Source organism: Nerophis ophidion, linkage group LG13 (genome assembly GCF_033978795.1).
Source record: "Nerophis ophidion isolate RoL-2023_Sa linkage group LG13, RoL_Noph_v1.0, whole genome shotgun sequence".
NCBI classification, from domain to species: domain Eukaryota; kingdom Metazoa; phylum Chordata; class Actinopteri; order Syngnathiformes; family Syngnathidae; genus Nerophis; species Nerophis ophidion.
The window spans coordinates 31,588,384-31,606,428 of NC_084623.1; the positions used below are offsets into that span (position 1 = coordinate 31,588,384).

At 39.6% G+C, this 18,045-nt stretch overlaps 1 protein-coding gene across 6 annotated transcripts in view; it reads right to left on the reverse strand.

The window, feature by feature from the left end:
* Positions 1 to 18,045, reverse strand: part of zbtb44 (zinc finger and BTB domain containing 44) — a 49,988-nt gene that overhangs the window by 11,463 nt on the left and 20,480 nt on the right. For 4 of the 6 annotated variants that reach the window (XM_061918776.1, XM_061918775.1, XM_061918777.1 and 1 more), the window contains 2 exons: positions 15,402 to 16,502; positions 13,806 to 13,890 (listed from right to left, as the gene is read on the reverse strand). The exons of 1 other annotated variant lie outside the window; for it this stretch is intronic. In XM_061918776.1, the coding sequence (XP_061774760.1) occupies positions 13,806 to 13,890; positions 15,402 to 16,464 (1,148 nt within the window). In that variant the 5' untranslated portion in view covers positions 16,465 to 16,502. Of the gene's footprint in view, positions 1 to 9,778; positions 9,925 to 13,805; positions 13,891 to 15,401; positions 16,503 to 18,045 lie in introns of those variants that run through there. One more of the 6 variants, XM_061918779.1, reaches the window with a different exon arrangement.

Consider the following 18,045-nt stretch of genomic DNA (forward strand, 5'->3'; position numbering starts at 1 on the left):
ATAAAAAAATAAAAGAGTTTGGGAACAACAACAACTCAGCCACAAAGTGGTGGGCCAAGTAAATTGACAGAGAGGGGTCAGCGGATGCTGAAGCGCGTAGTGCAAATGGTGCCAACTTTCTGCAAAGTCAGTTGCTACAGAGCTCCAAACTTCACGCACACACACACACACACACACACACACACACACACACACACACACACACACACACACACACACACACACACACACACACACACACACACACACACACACACACACACACACACACACAGATACATATACATAGATATACACATACTGTATATATAAATACACATATATACATATATATGAAGAAAAAAAAATCCAGGGATTCACATTGTAGGAATTTTAAAGAATTTATTTGTAAACTATGGTGGAAAACAAGTATTTGGTCAACCATTCAAAACTCTCACTGATGGAAGGAGGTTTTGGCTCAAAATCTCACGATACATGGCTCCATTCATTCTTTCCTTAACACAGATCAATCGTCCTGTCCCCTTAACAGAAAAACAGCCCCAATGCATGATGTTTCCACCCCCATGCTTCACAGTAGGTATGGTGCTCTTGGTATGCACCTCAGTATTCTTCTTCCTCCAAAGACGACGAGTTGAGTTTGTACCAAAAAGTTCTATTTTGGTTTCATCTGACCACATGACATTCTCCCAATCCTCTGCTGTATCATCCATGTGCTTTCTGGCAAACTTCAGACGGGCCTGGACATGCACTGGCTTAAGCAGGGGGACAAGTCTGGCATTGCAGGATTTGATTCCCTGTCGGCGTAGTGTGTTACTGATGGTAACCTTTGTTACTTGGGTCCCAGCACTCTGCAGGTCATTCACCAGGTTCCCCGTGTGGTTCTGGGATTTTTGTTCACTGTTCTCATGATCATTTTGACCCCACGGGATGAGATCTTGCGTGGAGCCCCAGATCGAGAGAGATTATAAGTGGTCTTGTATGTCTTCCATTTTCTGATAATTGCTCCCACAGTTGACTTTTTCATACCAAGCTGCTTGCCTATTGTAGGATCACTCTTCCCAGTCTGGTGTAGGTCTACAACTATTTTCCTGATGTCCTTCGATAGCTCTTTGGTCTTGGCCACAGTGGAGTTTGGAGTCTGACTGTTTGAGGCTGTGGACAGGTGTCTTTTATACAGATAACAAGTTCAAACAAGTGCCATTAATACAGGCAACGAGTGGAGGACAGAAGAGCTTCTTAAAAAAGAAGTTACAGGTCTGTGAGAGCCAGAGATCTTCCTTGTTTGAAGTGACCAAATACTTATTTTCCACCATAATTTACAAATAAATTCTTTAAAATTCCTACAATGTGAATTCCTGGATTTTTTTTCACATTCTGTCTCTCACAGTTGAAGTGTACCTATGATAAAAACTACAGACCTCTGTCATCATTTTAAGTGGGAGAACTTGCACAATCGGTGGCTGACTAAATACTTTTTTGCCCCAGTGTATATGTATGTGTGTATATATATATATATATATATATATATATATATATATATATATATATATATATATATATATAATTCGCTCCATTTTGTCCACTAAAGACGCCGAGATCATTATCCATGCGTTTGTTACGTCTCGTCTCGATTACTGTAACGTATTATTTTCGGGTCTCCCCATGTCTAGCATTAAAAGATTACAGTTGGTACAAAATGCGGCTGCTAGACTTTTGACAAGAACAAGAAAGTTTGATCATATTACGCCTGTACTGGCTCACCTGCACTGGCTTCCTGTGCACTTAAGATGTGACTTTAAGGTTTTACTACTTACGTATAAAATACTACAAGGTCTAGCTCCAGCCTATCTTGCCGATTGTATTGTACCGTATGTCCCGGCAAGAAATCTGCGTTCAAAAGACTCCGGCTTATTAGTGATTCCTAGAGCTCAAAAAAAGTCTGCGGGCTATAGAGCGTTTTCCGTTCGGGCTCCAGTACTCTGGAATGCCCTCCCGGTAACAGTTCGAGATGCTACCTCAGTAGAAGCATTTAAGTCTCATCTTAAAACTCATCTGTATACTCTAGCCTTTAAATAGACCTCCTTTTTGGACCAGTTGATCTGCCGCTTCTTTTCTTTCTCCTATGTCCCCCCCTCCCATGTGGAGGGGGTCCGGTCCGATGACCATGGACTGACTGTCCAGAGTCGAGACCCAGGATGGACCGCTCGTCGGGACCCAGGATGGACCGCTCGCCTGTATCGGTTGGGGACATCTCTACGCTGCTGATCCGCTTGAGATGGTTTCCTGTGGACGGGACTCTCACTGCTGTCTTGGAGCCACTATGGATTGAACTTTCACAGTATCATGTTAGACCCGCTCGACATCCATTGCTTTCGGTCCCCTAGAGGGGGGGGGGTTGCCCACATCTGAGGTCCTCTCCAAGGTTTCTCATAGTCAGCATTGTCACTGGCGTCCCACTGAATGTGAATTCTCCCTGCCCACTGGGTGTGAGTTTTCCTTGCCCTTTTGTGGGTTCTTCCGAGGATGTTGTAGTCGTAATGATTTGTGCAGTCCTTTGAGACATTTGTGATTTGGGGCTATATAAATAAACATTGATTGATTGATTGATATATATATATATATACATGTCCCTACACATATATATACATTTGAATTTCCCCTCGGGGATTAATAACGTATATCTGATTCTGATAGACATATACTGTATGTATGTATGTATGTATATATATATATATATATATATATATATATATATATACACACACACACACACACATACGTACATATATATATATATATATATATACACACACATACATATATATATACACATACATTATACTGTATATATTATTTTTATACATACATATACTGCATATTTATGTATATACGCATATATATATATCTATATCTATATATATATATATATATATATAGATATAGATATATGTATGTATGTGTATCAGTGACGTGCAGTCAGGGGAGGCAGGTGAGGCAGTGCCTCACGTGCCATCATGGAAAGAAAAAAAATAATTAAATTGTTATTTGTATCTAGTGTTTATACATTATAAACTTATTTTCCATTTAACTTCATCGTTTTTAGATTATTTTTATTCAAAATCACTGAATTTTCACATTTGCCGTTCAAATACTGACAAGAGACTTGCGGTGAGTCAGCAGCCAGTTGAGCCTCACCATGGATTGCGCAATTACTCGGCTAACTGCTGGCTGCTGTGCAGTGAGACCGTAATGCTATATGAATTATATTATACACTTCCATAGTTTAGTTAGCTGAAGTATATAATGTACAGTGTATTTTGTCAACAACTGTCTGTGTGTAACGTATTTCTTGTGCTGAGCAATCATAAAACGGCTGCGAAGGCGCACTGTGTGAGGCACCTGTTCTCCCGCCTCCTGGTGGTAGAGGGCACTATTGATCCCAGGGATCATTCTTGCGATTACTCGGCTGCAGAATGAGTGACAACAAGCTACAGTTTGTAATTTAAGTGCAGCGGCAGCGATCGTTTATTTTTTCCTCTCCCTTGGACTTTTAACATGGATGATTACATATCTAAGATAAAACAATTTTCTAAATTGGACTTTCAATCGAAGCCGGAGGTAATAATTAAAGGAAGACCAACGCCGAAGCTAAAAGGTTTGCTTCAGACAGTGATCTCTATCAAGACAGAGAGACTTTTTAAACTGAAGAAAGATAAGGAAGACTTATATAAACAAGTTATGGGTGATTTTGTTCAGAGGGAGCGACGCACGGACTTCATTTATAAGTAAAGGTAAGACCATAATAACGTTTTTTTTTATTAAATGTGCTTTTTTGTGTGCTACAGTTTGTATGTGTGAAGAATGTTGGTATGAGCTCTTAGTTAACTGCTGCCAATCAAATGGTGAATAAGATACTCTTTAGGGTTCATATGTTTATAAATCTGACTGTGATTAAGTCAGTGCCTCACCAGCCATGAACCTCACCGCACATTGCTGATGTGTATACATGTATGTATATATATATATATATATATATATATATATATATATATATATATCTATCTATCTATCTATCTATCTATCTATACACACACATATATATATATATACATACATACATACATACAGGACTCTCTCAGAAAATTAGAATATTGTGATAAAGTCCTTTATTTTCTGTAATGCAACCAAAAACATGAAAATGTCATACATTCTGGATTCATTACACATCAACTGAAATATTGCAAGAATTTTATTATTTTAATATTGCTGATTATGGCATACAGTTTAAGAAAACTTAAAAATCTTATCTCAAAAAACAAGCAAAAAAAAGATTTATAACAGCAAAACAAAATCAAACATTTGAAAATGTCAACTAATGCACTCAGTACTTGGTTGGGAATCCTTTTGCACGGATTACTGCATCAATGCGGCGTGGCATGGAGGCAATCAGCCTGTGGCATTGCTGAGGTGTTATGGATGCCCAGGATGCTTCAATAGCAGCCTTCAGCTCATTTGCATTATTGGGTCTGGTGTCTTTCAGCAATATAAGCCTTGCAATATTTCAGTTGTGTAATGAATCCAGAATGTATGACATTTTCATGTTTTAAGTTGCAATACAGAAAATAAAGGACTTTTATCACAGTATTATAATTTTCTGAGACAGTCCTGTGTGTGTGTGTGTGTGTGTGTGTGTGTATATATATATATATATATATATATACATATATATATATATATATATATATATATATATATATATATTTGACACATTGGTAGATCTTGCTTTGTTTTTTTGTTTTTTTTATCACTGGTCTAGCATGTGTGAAAAACGACTCCACTCAAGAAAAAAATAAAAGTGCAACACTTTGTTGTAGGGCAGGGGTTAGTGCATGTGCCTCACAATACGAAGGTCCTGGGTTCGATCTTTCTGTGTGGAGTTTGGATGTTCTCCCCATGACTGCATGGGTTCCCTCCTGGTACTCTGGTTTCCTCCCACCTACAAAGACATGCACCTGGAGATAGGCTGATTGGCAACACTAATTTGGCCCTAGTGTGTGAATGTTGTCTATCAATCAATGTTTATTTATATAGCCCCAAATCACAAATGTCTCAAAGGACCGCACAAATCATTACGACTACAACATCCTCGGAAGAACCCACAAAAGGGCAAGGAAGACTCACACCCAGTGGGCAGGGAGAATTCACATCCAGTGGGACGCCAGTGACAATGCAGACTATGAGAAACCTTGGAGAGGACCTCAGATGTGGGTAACCCCCCCCCCCTCTAGGGGACCGAAAGCAATGGATGTCGAGCGGGTCTAACATGATACTGTGAAAGTTCAATCCATAGTGGCTCCAACACAGCCGCGAGAGTTCAGTTCAAGCGGATCCAAGAAAGCAGCGAGAGTCCCGTCCACAGGAAACCATCTCAAGTCTATCTGTGTTGGCTCTGCGATGACGTGGCAACTTGTCCAGGATGTACCCTGCCTTCCGCCTGAGTGCAGCTGGTATAGGGTCCAACTCCCCCGCGAACCCGAAAGGGACACGTGTTAGAAGATTGATGGGCAATTTGTTTTAGCTCCCATTTTAATTAGTTGTGCTCAAACAGTGTAGTTTTCTATGTACACAAAATGCCAATTTCTCTAATATATTGTTTAAAATTCCGTCATAGTCTGTTTACTTAACACTTCTTTTTTGACGCGATAATCCATCTACCTAACAGGTGTGTGATATCAAGATGCTAAGTAGACTGCACGACTATTGCACAGGTGTGCGTTAGGCAGGCTACTATAAAATGTAGTTTTATCACACAGGGCAATGCCACAGATGTCACAAGTGTTAGGGAAGGCAACATGCTGACTGCAGCAATGTCCAGCAGCGCTGTTGCGCTCATGAATTAAATGTTCATTTCTAAACCATAAGCATTTCGGAGAATTTCACAAAGACCAAGTGTTACCACACCAGCTTAGCGCCTCCTTTGTCTTACTTTTCAGCTCATTTGATATACTGTAGTTGACAGTCAAATTCCAACATATACTTGCTGTACAAACTTGTGTTGTCGTTGAGATAATTTATGTGCAAAATAACAATGAACTAAAAGCCAGATCAGGACACAGTGACTTTTGAGGATTTATAAACAGAGAGAGTGCACTAAAATGACTACCTACTTTGGATTGACTTATCGCTGTGAAAACATTTACACATCAAAATAATCAAATCGTAGCAAAGGAGCATTCTGTCACAGCCGGAGTGAGCTTAATGGAGAAGTGTTTTGTTTTGGACTGTAAAAAGTGATCCAGTATAACGGCAGAACTGTATTTAATTTGTTTAAATACGGTAGTTGTTTCCAGCAACGGCGTAAGAAAAGAGTTTAACATTGGGTGGGGACACATCGGAAACCTGAAAGAAAATTACAATATAGCTGCAACCAAATTATGATTTAGTGTGGAAATATTAAAATACAATTTTCAAAATGTAACTTAACATTATTTCCCACGCTCCACTTTTCGGATCCATTACAATCAATAATATTTTTTTTAATAATAATAAATACCAATACTATTGACAAATGGTTGAGTAAAATTAGGTGTTGTCTTTGTGTTGTGTAACCATAACTCACACTGACATTAGCCTAGTCCTGCTGCTGTTTCAGATTTGTTTTGTGGTAATGTATTGTGCTGGGGAGATGACAAAACATTTTAGCTAGTGTTGGGAACACTGACAAAATTATCAATTAAATATTGATGAGTGACCAGCCCACAATAAAGATGATTTCACTCAAAAAACTTGGTTTATAAATAACAATTTTAACTAAAGGCAAGACGTAATAAACAAGCCACATTTATGGTTACGCTCCGAACACAGTTTAAAGATCACATGCTGTCCCTCACTCTGGTCAGAGGTGATGGAAAAAAAGCGGCAAGCAGTGACTTGATGCACATAAAATAAAAGCACGACAGTTAAATATTTTAAAATTTAAAAAAATTCTCCTCTGCGATATGATTTTGGATGGGACTAATGTGTTAGTCTTCAATATTGGGGCCCATTTCTAGGCTTAGGGCTGCCAGCTAATCAATATTTTATATGATAAAAATTAAATGTTGAAACTTTATTATGCAAGTTCATCAAGTTACTTTGTCTCTCTCCTTCCTAACCTTTAAAAAGACCCCTTTCAGACCAGTTGATCTGCAGTCTCTCTTTTCTGTTCTGCCCCCCTCTCCTGAGTGGAAAGGTTATAAAGTGACCACGGATTAGCCTCCACGAAGTTCCAAGTCGGGACCCAGAATGGACCACTCTTCTTTGTATCAGTTGGTGACGTCTCTGCACTGCTGACTTTTCTCCATTCAAGATGATCTCCTGCTGACTTGCCAACAGACTGGACTTTCACGTGAAATCGGGCCCCGGGTTGGACTACTTCTTATGCATTAGTCAGTGACGTCGCTGCACATCGACTTGTCTACGTACAAGAGGATCCCTTGCTTGCCCCACTATGGACCGGACTCTCACAATATTAACCGTATCCACTCGGCATCCATTGCACCGGTCAATTCCCACATCAGCGGTCCCTCTCAAGGTTTGTTGTTGTTCTTTTTGGGTTGAAATTTTTCTTGCCCTGATGTGGGATCTGAGCCGAGGATGTCATTGTGGCTTGTGCAGCCCTTTGAGACATTTGTGATTAAGGGCTATATAAGTACACTTTGATTGATTGATAATTATACATAATACCGATAAATCCGGTAACATAACAAAATAGCACTGATAACTTTTGTTTGTTTTTGTCCTGTCCAGCACTCAGGCAAATGATATTGTTGATGTAGATGCCAGCATCTGCTGTACAGATGGACTTTACAAAAGAGAAGTGTAGGATACTTCTCTTGTTGGCTTGTATTTGACTTTATTAAATCCATCCATCCATTTTCTACCGCTTTTCCCTTTTGGATTTATTTAATGTACAGCCGGACCGCGGCACGAGGGGATAGAAAGAAGAAAAAAAAGAAGAATGAAGGGGAAATTGCGATTACAAGAGAGGGATAAGACAGAAAAACAGAAACAACAACAACAGAACAACATCAGCAAACATATGTACAAATATTATATGAAAAGGTTTAGCAAAGAAGCAGTTAGTGAGATAAATATCAAAAACAGAAATGACAATGAACATTATTGCACTACAAATGTAGCAATAAAAAGACCAATAGAAATAGCACCATTGATAATGAATAATAATAATTATTACCTTTATTATCAACAATCCAATTTTTTCAAATGCAACAAAACATATATGTAATGATAACTTGGAACTAGTAAAGAAAGCAGATAAATGGAGTAAAAGAAAGAGAATGGAATTATATAAACCTTGAAGATTGTCATAGTAAAAAGAGGTTAAGTTTTATCAGTGTCCCGAGATTTACCCAGTTTCCCCTGGGGAGGACAACGTTAATATGTGTTTGATGAAACAAGATTATATGCATGAGTGTATATGTATGTTTGACAAGTGAATGTGCATGTGGATGTATGTACCGTGTAGGTGTGTATGTATATACTGTATTTGTGTATGGATGTGGGAGCGTATGTACCTATGTATGTGCGTGTCTATGTATTAATGAATGCACGTATGTATGTCTATTAGTATGAATAATTGTGTGTATGTGCATATGTAGATGTGTTTGTATGTACAATATATTTGTCTTCCAGTATGTGTGGGAGCCAAAGTACAGCCCCAGCCACTCAGAGAGCTCAACCAATAACAGCAGGTGCGGTGCCCAGGGAACATGGGACAACTTGCCCCCCGCAGTCAGATCGCCCAGTGCCAGGACCCCCAGAACTAGGCCCACCGTGCCGCCCGGCAGGCCAGCGGCAGGCCAGCGGCAGGCCAGCGGCAGGCCAGCGGCAGGCCAGCGGCAGGCCAGCGGCAGGCCAACGGCAGGCCAACGGCAGGCCAGCGGCAGGCCAACGGCAGGCCAGCGGCAGGCCATAGACATACGCGCCTAGCAGAAAACAAGGTACGGGAGGGCACAAGACCATGGACTCCAGCCAGCGCAAGTCTGTCCAAATGCAAACAAGAGACATCAACACAATCAACCCACTAAAACACCTCCAAAAACACCACCACCACCAAAACAACCGAGCCACAGCACCCACACCAAACCAAAGGGCTGCGTTGCGCCTGCACCAAGCCACCGACACAAACACTACAGCGCGAAGCGAAACCTGCGTGATGGCTTTCAAACTGGAAGCCAAAACAACTGCACATTCATTCCTTAGCCACAAAAAAAAAAAAAAAAAAACGTGACAACAATGTCAGCCGCGGCCATCCCTAACACAACAACTCCATCCAGCCATTCCACTCACTGCCATGGTGCGCCTAATGTACAGAATAATTCTGTTTGTGCTTACCGAAGGTATTTTATTTGGTACATGGTGTAATGATAATTGTGACCAGTAGATGGCAGTCACACATAAGAGATGTGTAGACTGCAAGATGACAACAGTAAACACCACCAAAACTTTAAATGTTCCATTGAGTATATAGAACATTACACACAGCGCTCAAAAATCTATCAACATTTTTTTAGTACAACTTTGGTAAGCTATGAAGCCGCTCTGCTTGATGGATTGTCAAAGCATTAAGGCTACTGTAGTCAGACGTACTCTGCTTCAACATACAGTAATATTATGGTGTATGTCCAAGGACCGCAAAATGGCACCTATTAGCAGACATATTACCGGGCATTTTTCACAAAATTATGCAAAACCAACGTTTCTTTCCTATTTGTACCTGCTGATGCGTATTTGGGATCTGCATAAGTCCTGAAAATTTGCACAAGTCCGCCATTGTAGTTCGTGCGGACACCGAAGTCGATAAGCTTCTTCTTTTTCTCCATCTTCTTGTTGTGGGGCATTCATTCTCCGCTGTTGCCATTTCTAATATAAAGTAGAAATTATATCTGTAAATAGACTCACTTTGGAAGCGTTAAAAACTACCAGTGTAGTGGGTTTACTTAATGCACCCATGGAACTTTAGTTATTAGAGAGTTCCAGTTGGACAGTTTTTCAAGGGACGTATTTCCGGCATTTTTGTTGCACCAGTGAGCCACAGATGAGGAGATGCTGCTCCGTTATTGATTTAGTAAAGTCTGTATGTCATTAAAAAAACGTTATATTGATATCAATTGTCTATTGCGATATATATTGATAACGTATTATCGACCTAACCCTAAAACACACATTCCAGTACATACAAACACACATACTGTATACATACAATAAAAAAATAATAAAAAAATTATTAATGAATAGACTAGGTAGGGCTGGGCGATATGGTCTTTTTTTAATATCTAAATTTTTTTAGGCCTTGTCACTATACACGATATATATCTCGATATTTTGCCTTAGCTTTGAATTAACACTTGATGCATATAATCACAGCAGTATGATGTTTCTATGTATCTACATTAGAACATTCTTCTTCATATTGCATTAAAATATGCTCATTTTAAACTTTCATGCAGAGAGGGAAACCACAACTACAGCAATTGACCCAAACTGTATTTATTAAAGTTATTAAGCAGTGGCACAAACATTCCTGTCATTTCAACACAGAAAGAGCAAAATTGTCAGAGACATTTAAAACAAGCTATAAGTGCACTTTTGTGCATGATGTCACTAAGATGACATATCAAAACAACATTAAATTAAAGTGCACTTTTTGTACAGAACGTCACTACAATAGTTTAAAACAAATAAAATGCATTTTTGTGCATGATGTCACACAAGATATTTAAATAACTGTCAAATAAAAATGAGCTGCATAATAGGAAATATCAAATAATGTATGTCCTTCGCTATTTGGTAGGTTCCTGCGGACGGTATCTCCTTCTCTTGTTGACTATTCTTTTCGTACGGTTTTGATGTGGAAATGGTTGCCTCGGTATTTTTTTGGTGTGGCACTCAACGGAGATGTTGACATGCGGAGTAAGCACTCTTCATTCTCCCGCAGGTGACTTTTCAAATGATGCTACATATTAGCAGTAATGCTACATTTTGTAGCAACGCTTTTGCCCCACACTTGACAAATTACTGTTGTCTGTTCGACATACAGGACTGTCTCATAAAGTTAGAATATTGTGATAAAGTCCTTTATTTTCCATAATGCAACTAAAAACATGAAAATGCCATACATTGTGGATTCATTACACATCAACTGAAATATTGCAAGCCTTTTATTATTTTAATATTGCTGATTATGGCATACAGCTTAAGAAAACTCAAAAATCCTATCTCAAAAAATTTGAATATTTCCTCAGACCAAGTAAAAAAAAAAGATTTATGACAGCAAAACAAAATCAAACATTTGAAAATGTCAATTATTGCACTCAGTACTTGGTTGGGAATCCTTTTACTGCATCAATGCGGCGTGGCATGAAAGCAATCGGCCTGTGGCATTGCTGAGGTGTTATGGATGCCCAGGATGCTTCAATAGCGGCGTTCGGCTCATTTGGGTTATTGGGTCTGGTGTCTTTCAGTTTTTTCTTCACAATACCCCACAAATTCTCTATGGGGTTTAGGTCAGGAGAGTTGGCAGGCCAATCGAGGACAGTAATGCCATGGTCAGTACACCAGTTACTGCTGGTTTTGTGACTGTGAGCAGGTGCCAGATCATGCTGGAAAATTAAATCATCATCTCCATAGCGCTTTACAACAGATGGAAGCATGTACACAGCTGCATTGACTCTGGACTTGATGAAACACAGTGGACCAAAACCAGCAGCTGACATTGCTGCCCCAAAAAAAATTGCTGACTGAGGGAACTTCCGTTGTCTAGAGTTCAGGAGTGGCTTGACCATGGGAATACGGCCATTGAAGCTGTATCTGTTGAAAAGTTCTATGGAGATGATGATTTCATTTTTCAGCATGATCTGGCACCTGTCCAAAGTGCCAAAACCACCAGTAACTGGTGTACTGACCATGGCATTACTGTCCTCGATTGGCCTGCCAACTCTCCTGACTTAAACCCCATAGAGAATTTGTGGGGTATTGTGAAGAAGAAGCTGAAAGACACCAGACCCAATAATGCAAATGAGCTGAAGGCCGCTATTGAAGCATTCTGGGCCTCCATCAATCAATCAATCAATCAAAAACCATAACACCTCAGCTATGCCACAGGCCGATTGCCTCCATGCCACACCGCATTGATGCAGTAATCCGTGCAAAAGGATTCCCAACCAAGTACTGAGTGCATTAATTTACATTTTCAAATGTTTGATTTTGCTTTGCTGTTATAAATCTTTTTTTTTTTTACTTGGTCTGAGGAAATATTCAAATTTTTTGAGATAACATTTTTGAGTTTTCTTAAGCTGTATGCCATAATCAGCAATATTATCATAATAAAAGGCTTGCAATATTTCAGTTGTGTAATGAATCCAGAATGTATGGCATTTTCATGTTTTTAGTTGCATTAATGAAAATAAAAGACTTTATCACAATATTGTAATATCTGAGACAGTCCTGTATTCCCGCTTGAAGCGAAACCACAGCCAGACGACGGCCCCCTTGCTGTTTTTCTTGGGAATTAATTCTTCCTTCATTTGTTACCAGATTCGCACCTTCTTTTTCTCCTATTACCACTCGCATCACAGCTAACGTTACCCATGCCGCTACTTCTCTGTTCCGTGAGGGCATATACAGTAAGTATGCGACATATGTAAGAATGTGTGTTTGTTTTATGTCTCTGTGAGGAGAGACAACAAAGAGCGAAAAGAGCCTGTAGTGTAATGTCCACGGCTAAGAGTAACTGCGTGAGAATGTATACTCGAATATCACGATATAGTCATTTTCTATATCGCACAGAGACAAACCCGCAATATACAGAGTATATCGATATATCGCCCAACCCATAAAATAGACAAATAAAAAAATAGAATAACCCCCAGCCCCAGGGGAAGGAGGAAGCCTAAGGAGACCTGAAGCCAGAGGGAGAGCCCGCCACCAACCCCAAGGAGGCTGTCCCCTGTACCACCCACACCCCAATATGTGGGTGGGATAGGGCACCCCTATTAGCTAGACCCCCCTTGGATCAGCCCACCAGGCCAGGACTAAATAAAAAAATATATTCTAGGAATTTGTTAAGATATTTTGCATACATTTTAAAAGAGATACAACATGTGTATGCATGTACACCACTTAAAACATTTAATATATCCGAATGTGGAGTTAAATTCTGGAATGAATTAGTAAAGAAATCAAACAGTGTACTACTATGATCCAATTTAAGAAACTATTCAAACTCTGTAAACACAAACTACAAAAAAGAAGAACCAAGATAAACATTCTTGACTTACTGATAGTATTATTCATCTCACTATATGAAATCCAATTTACTTAACTATTTACTATTTATTTATGTTATAATTCATGGAGTATATCGTGAATAAATTGAGAACAGGAAGTGAACAAAAGCTTTAGCAATTGCTATGTAATGTAGGATTAAATACGCTATGCTTCTTCCTCCTCCTTTTCAAACATGTTGAAATGAGAAACTGGGAATTGTGATATATCATGTTGTAATTGCATGCATGTTCAAAATAAATTCAAACAATAATCATTGCATTATTATTATATTTTTTTAATGCATCACTAAGTAGATCTTGCCTTGGTCCACTGCTATGAATCATGCTGTTGCAAATTCAGCAGCACGTTGAAATGATTGTGCTTTCTACATGCAGTTACAGGTTTTACGTCATGTTTCACGTTCTGTTCTGCTTGTGACTTCCTTTACTGCAAGTCTAAACAAATTTAAATGATACCTTTCATCATCCTCTGCATGTCCTCCAGCATTAGATGTACCCTGCAGAGATGGCAAGCCCTCCGACACTCCTTCATCCAGGGATCCTGAAAGAATAAAAAATTATGTATAGAAGAATGAGCAAAAAAAATATTTTAAACTTGACCAGGCTTTTCTCCAATTGTCATATTTTAATTTTGAGATTTCTGTTTAATGTGATATTTTATACTGTTAAAGAACAGAGCTGTTGCGGTAATTTAGTTGCATGTCTTGACGACAATGGTAATAAAGCTCTCATACATGTAAAACTATTTCTTCCAGTGGTTAACAACAACAAAACATTTTTAAAAAATGGTGAACTTTGTTTGGTTAGTTGCTGTAGTGGATTGCAGGCTGGAAACCTGATACTGCCATGTTCTTATTTTGAATCTTACTTTGCAACAAAAGGCAAGTCAAGTTTTTAGCCACACGTTTTAATAATGTGTTAGGCAGTCCTCATAACTGTCATTTCACACTGCTTAGCGATATTAATGAAGTTTACAATAATACAGCACACCGGCATTAACATAGAACGGAACCTTGTGGATCTCAAATTATGCTTACAAGAGTATGGATGCTCTTATCAGGATTTTATGCTGCCGATTTCAAATATTCGTGAGCGAGATCGACCGATGTTGTATTGACTATACATTCGTCAATTTATTTATGGTAAATGCGACTAAGATTTTAAAATAACACAATAATTATACTAGTTCCTATTATTTGCTTTAATTATATACAATAGTGTGAGTGAAACCAAATCCATGTCACACACTAACTAAACACATGGGAAAACTATCATTATGTTACTCATTTAAATCCTTTAGTTTCTTCCCCCAAAATCCTACGGTGTCCAGGGTTGGGACTATTCGGTCTACTGTTAACATTAACTAAAAGAACAAAAACAATCATTTTGACAATATACAAATACTGACCTAATCACTCTGGAATCAATCATACTACCTTTGTACTGACATCACCAATTTATGGATAAATCTGCCCTTCCCTTATGTGTTGTGTACTGGCTGTGACAATTCCAACATTTCATTTCATTAGTCTACTTGTTGATTTCCCTTTGATAGTTGTGTACTTTCTGCTACAATGCGGTTCCAGCTACACTTCTAAATGTTTACTAGGCACTTATTTCTTGCTGTTGTTAAAAGCTAGCTTAGCAGGTTAGCAGGTCTGCTCTTGACTTGCTCTTGGTGTGTAGCATGTTTACCACTGCTACATGTAGCAGTGTGAAGATTTATTGTGGTTATCATTATTACGGTTTATCGTAACATCCCTAATAGAAACACTAGCAGCTTGTCAGCCGGGAAACGGAAAATAACATATAGTGTCAGATTGACGTTTGTGATCTGCATTAAAACGGCAACTGCGGTTAGGTACTTTTTCAAGAAAATTGTCCGATACTGATTGTGACAGATCAGTTGGGACATCCCTGGGCTAGAGTGGTTGATCATGTACAGTATGCCGACATAAACAGGAATTCTTAGTAACATGACGAACAGTGTGGCCTACGTAAGCCTGACCTATTAAGCAGGTTCCACCGATGTTGTAGCCAAAATAAACCAACCTATGGAGGATGACTGTGGGCTGATGAGGAGGTCTTCCTGAACCTGGTCACTTCCTGGCACCGTCTGTTGATCATTCAGCGAGCTTTGTGGGGCGTTGACAGGGTGTGAGGATGCATCTTGGACCTCCTCGTCACTTAGGCGCTCCACTTTTACCCTCACGTCATCTTCCTCTGCTTGCACAGGTGGCGACACCGCCTTGGAACTTTCACACGTTAGAAAGTCACTGAGTCGACGACCAACCACCACTTCAGAAGTAACTGCGGCTGTCTGCTCTTGGCAACGTGGGCTTTCTTGGAGCTTTGATTTGTCTGAGTGGAATCTCCTGTCAATACCAAATGGGAACGTCCATGGGAAGGCCAGGGAGGACTCCACAGGCTGGGCTGTGTTGTCTGAGAAGGACGGGGAAGGATTCGGGACCTGGGGGGAGGTCGTGATCATCTGTGTGGCGCATTTGAGAGGACTCTCAGGCGACGCCATGGTTACAAAGCTTTTCCGTTTCCGGCGTGATTCGCGGCAAACAGGAACATTTCTCTCCATTATGCTACAGTCAGACGACACAGGTGACACGCTGCCGTCAAGCGGCGTAAGGACACAGTTTGATGAAGCACTCTCTGGTGCTGATTCACAGGGTTTGTCTGCTGCCATTGTGTCATTACTATTGTTACTTGGGTTCCACAGAATACTGGACTTCATGAACTCTGAACATGTACTTGCCACAGCGAACATTTGCATATAACTTGCAGCTGCAAGGACATCAATAATATTCTCGGTGCTAATGGAGAGCGTGGACGTGTAGGCATATTCCAGCAGAGGAGCAAAGCCACTCACTGTCACATGGTGAAGGTCCAACACAAACTTGTCCTCATCCTCTGGCCGACCAACTAGTTTCGAACGGAAAAATTCACTGCAGCAAGCCAAGACCACTTTATGAGCCAGGAAATGTTTGTCTTGTACCCTGATGGTAACATCACACAAGTGACCTTGGTTGCGCAAAGCGTTGAGCTTCTCAAGCATCTCCTGGCTGTGGGAGGTCGAGTTATGGGTGAAGGTTTTGACTCCCATGATAGAGTCAGGCTCTGACCATGTGGCTAAGTTGTGCCCTACAAAGAAGGGGAAAAACATACTTTTATAAAGAGAGATCATAATTGTCATCTTTATCTGTTTTTATCTTTTCTTAGCTACTTTTCATAATCATATGTTGAATAACTAACAATATTTACTGAAGTAATAAGTAAACAACGTCTGATTTAATAACAAATTTAGAGTTGAGCCACACTCATACATGAGTACCCCTCAGCAAATATTGTAAGGCAGCAGAATGAAAATAAAGCAATGTCACATGGTTAACTATTTTCTTCTGGTGAGAGTGTGTTCGTGATGACTCCACTGAAGGGATAGGTGTAATAAAATCCATAGAACCAAAAATTGCTGGACTGGCTGCTCAATACAGTACTGTACATTTAAAGAGGCAATGGGTTGACAAAATTTTTTTTAGAAAAAACTACATGAAAAATATCAAACTACAAAAAAATAACACTGATATAACAATATTAAAAACATATTTACGCTTTATTATTAATTGTTATTTTAAAGTATTCCTTTTTTCAAAACATTTTTAAACCTCTGCCAGGATGTTATGTAAATATTGGGGTTGATTTGTGAGTTAGTTTGCAAATTACCCCAAAAACGTTTTAGCAGATTTTTATGAAACATTTAAAAAATATCCCAAATTGAATAAGGAAAACCTGAATAAATTATTTACGTCCCTCCACTTCGACAGCAGCACTCGGGCTTCCTCCCATCTCCAAAGACATGCATACGGGGATAAGTTGATTTGCAACACTAAATTGTGAATGTTGTCTGTCTATCTGTGTTGGCCCTGTGATTGATTGATTGATTGATACTTTTATTAGTAGATTGCACAGTTCAGTACATATTCCGTACAATTGACCACTAAATGGTAACACCCGAATAAGTTTTTCAACTTGTTTAAGTCGGGGTCCACGTTAATCAATTCATGGTGAGATGGCGACATGTCCAGGGTGTAATTGCCTTCCGCCCAAATGCAGATGAGATAGGCTCCAGCACCCCCCATGACCCAGAACGGGACAAGCGGTAGAAATGGATGGATGGATGATTAAATTGTGGGTCTTATCGGGATCATCTGTACTATGCTTACTTGTGTTTATACTTCTTTGTGTTTGTGTGTATGCTCGCAGCCTTGCAGAGACAGACAAGCAGGCTTGTGCACTTTCATTGTTTCTTACATTGTGCTTGAGGTTAGGCCAAAATTCGATACGTCAATTGACCGACAATAAATGAAAATTAAAGCCGAAAAGTTTTAAAGCATTGATAAATCGCCATAAGAGCATTCACGCATTTTGCCGCTTTTAGCAGCTAAGCTCATTTGTACCATAGCGGAATGAAAAGAAGGGGGTGAATTATCTTGTCCTCATTAAGTGTTTTTGACTCTTTGTGCAGCTACGTGGGGCCGCTGACCCGCGAGCGACACACAGTGCCACTCGTTAGCATGTAGCAGCTCACAAGGACAAAATGATCACAAACCAAATGCCACCGCATCAGTATGGGAATATTTTCATTAAAACCTTTGACAAAAGATGTACCTATCAACACCGAGAAGCC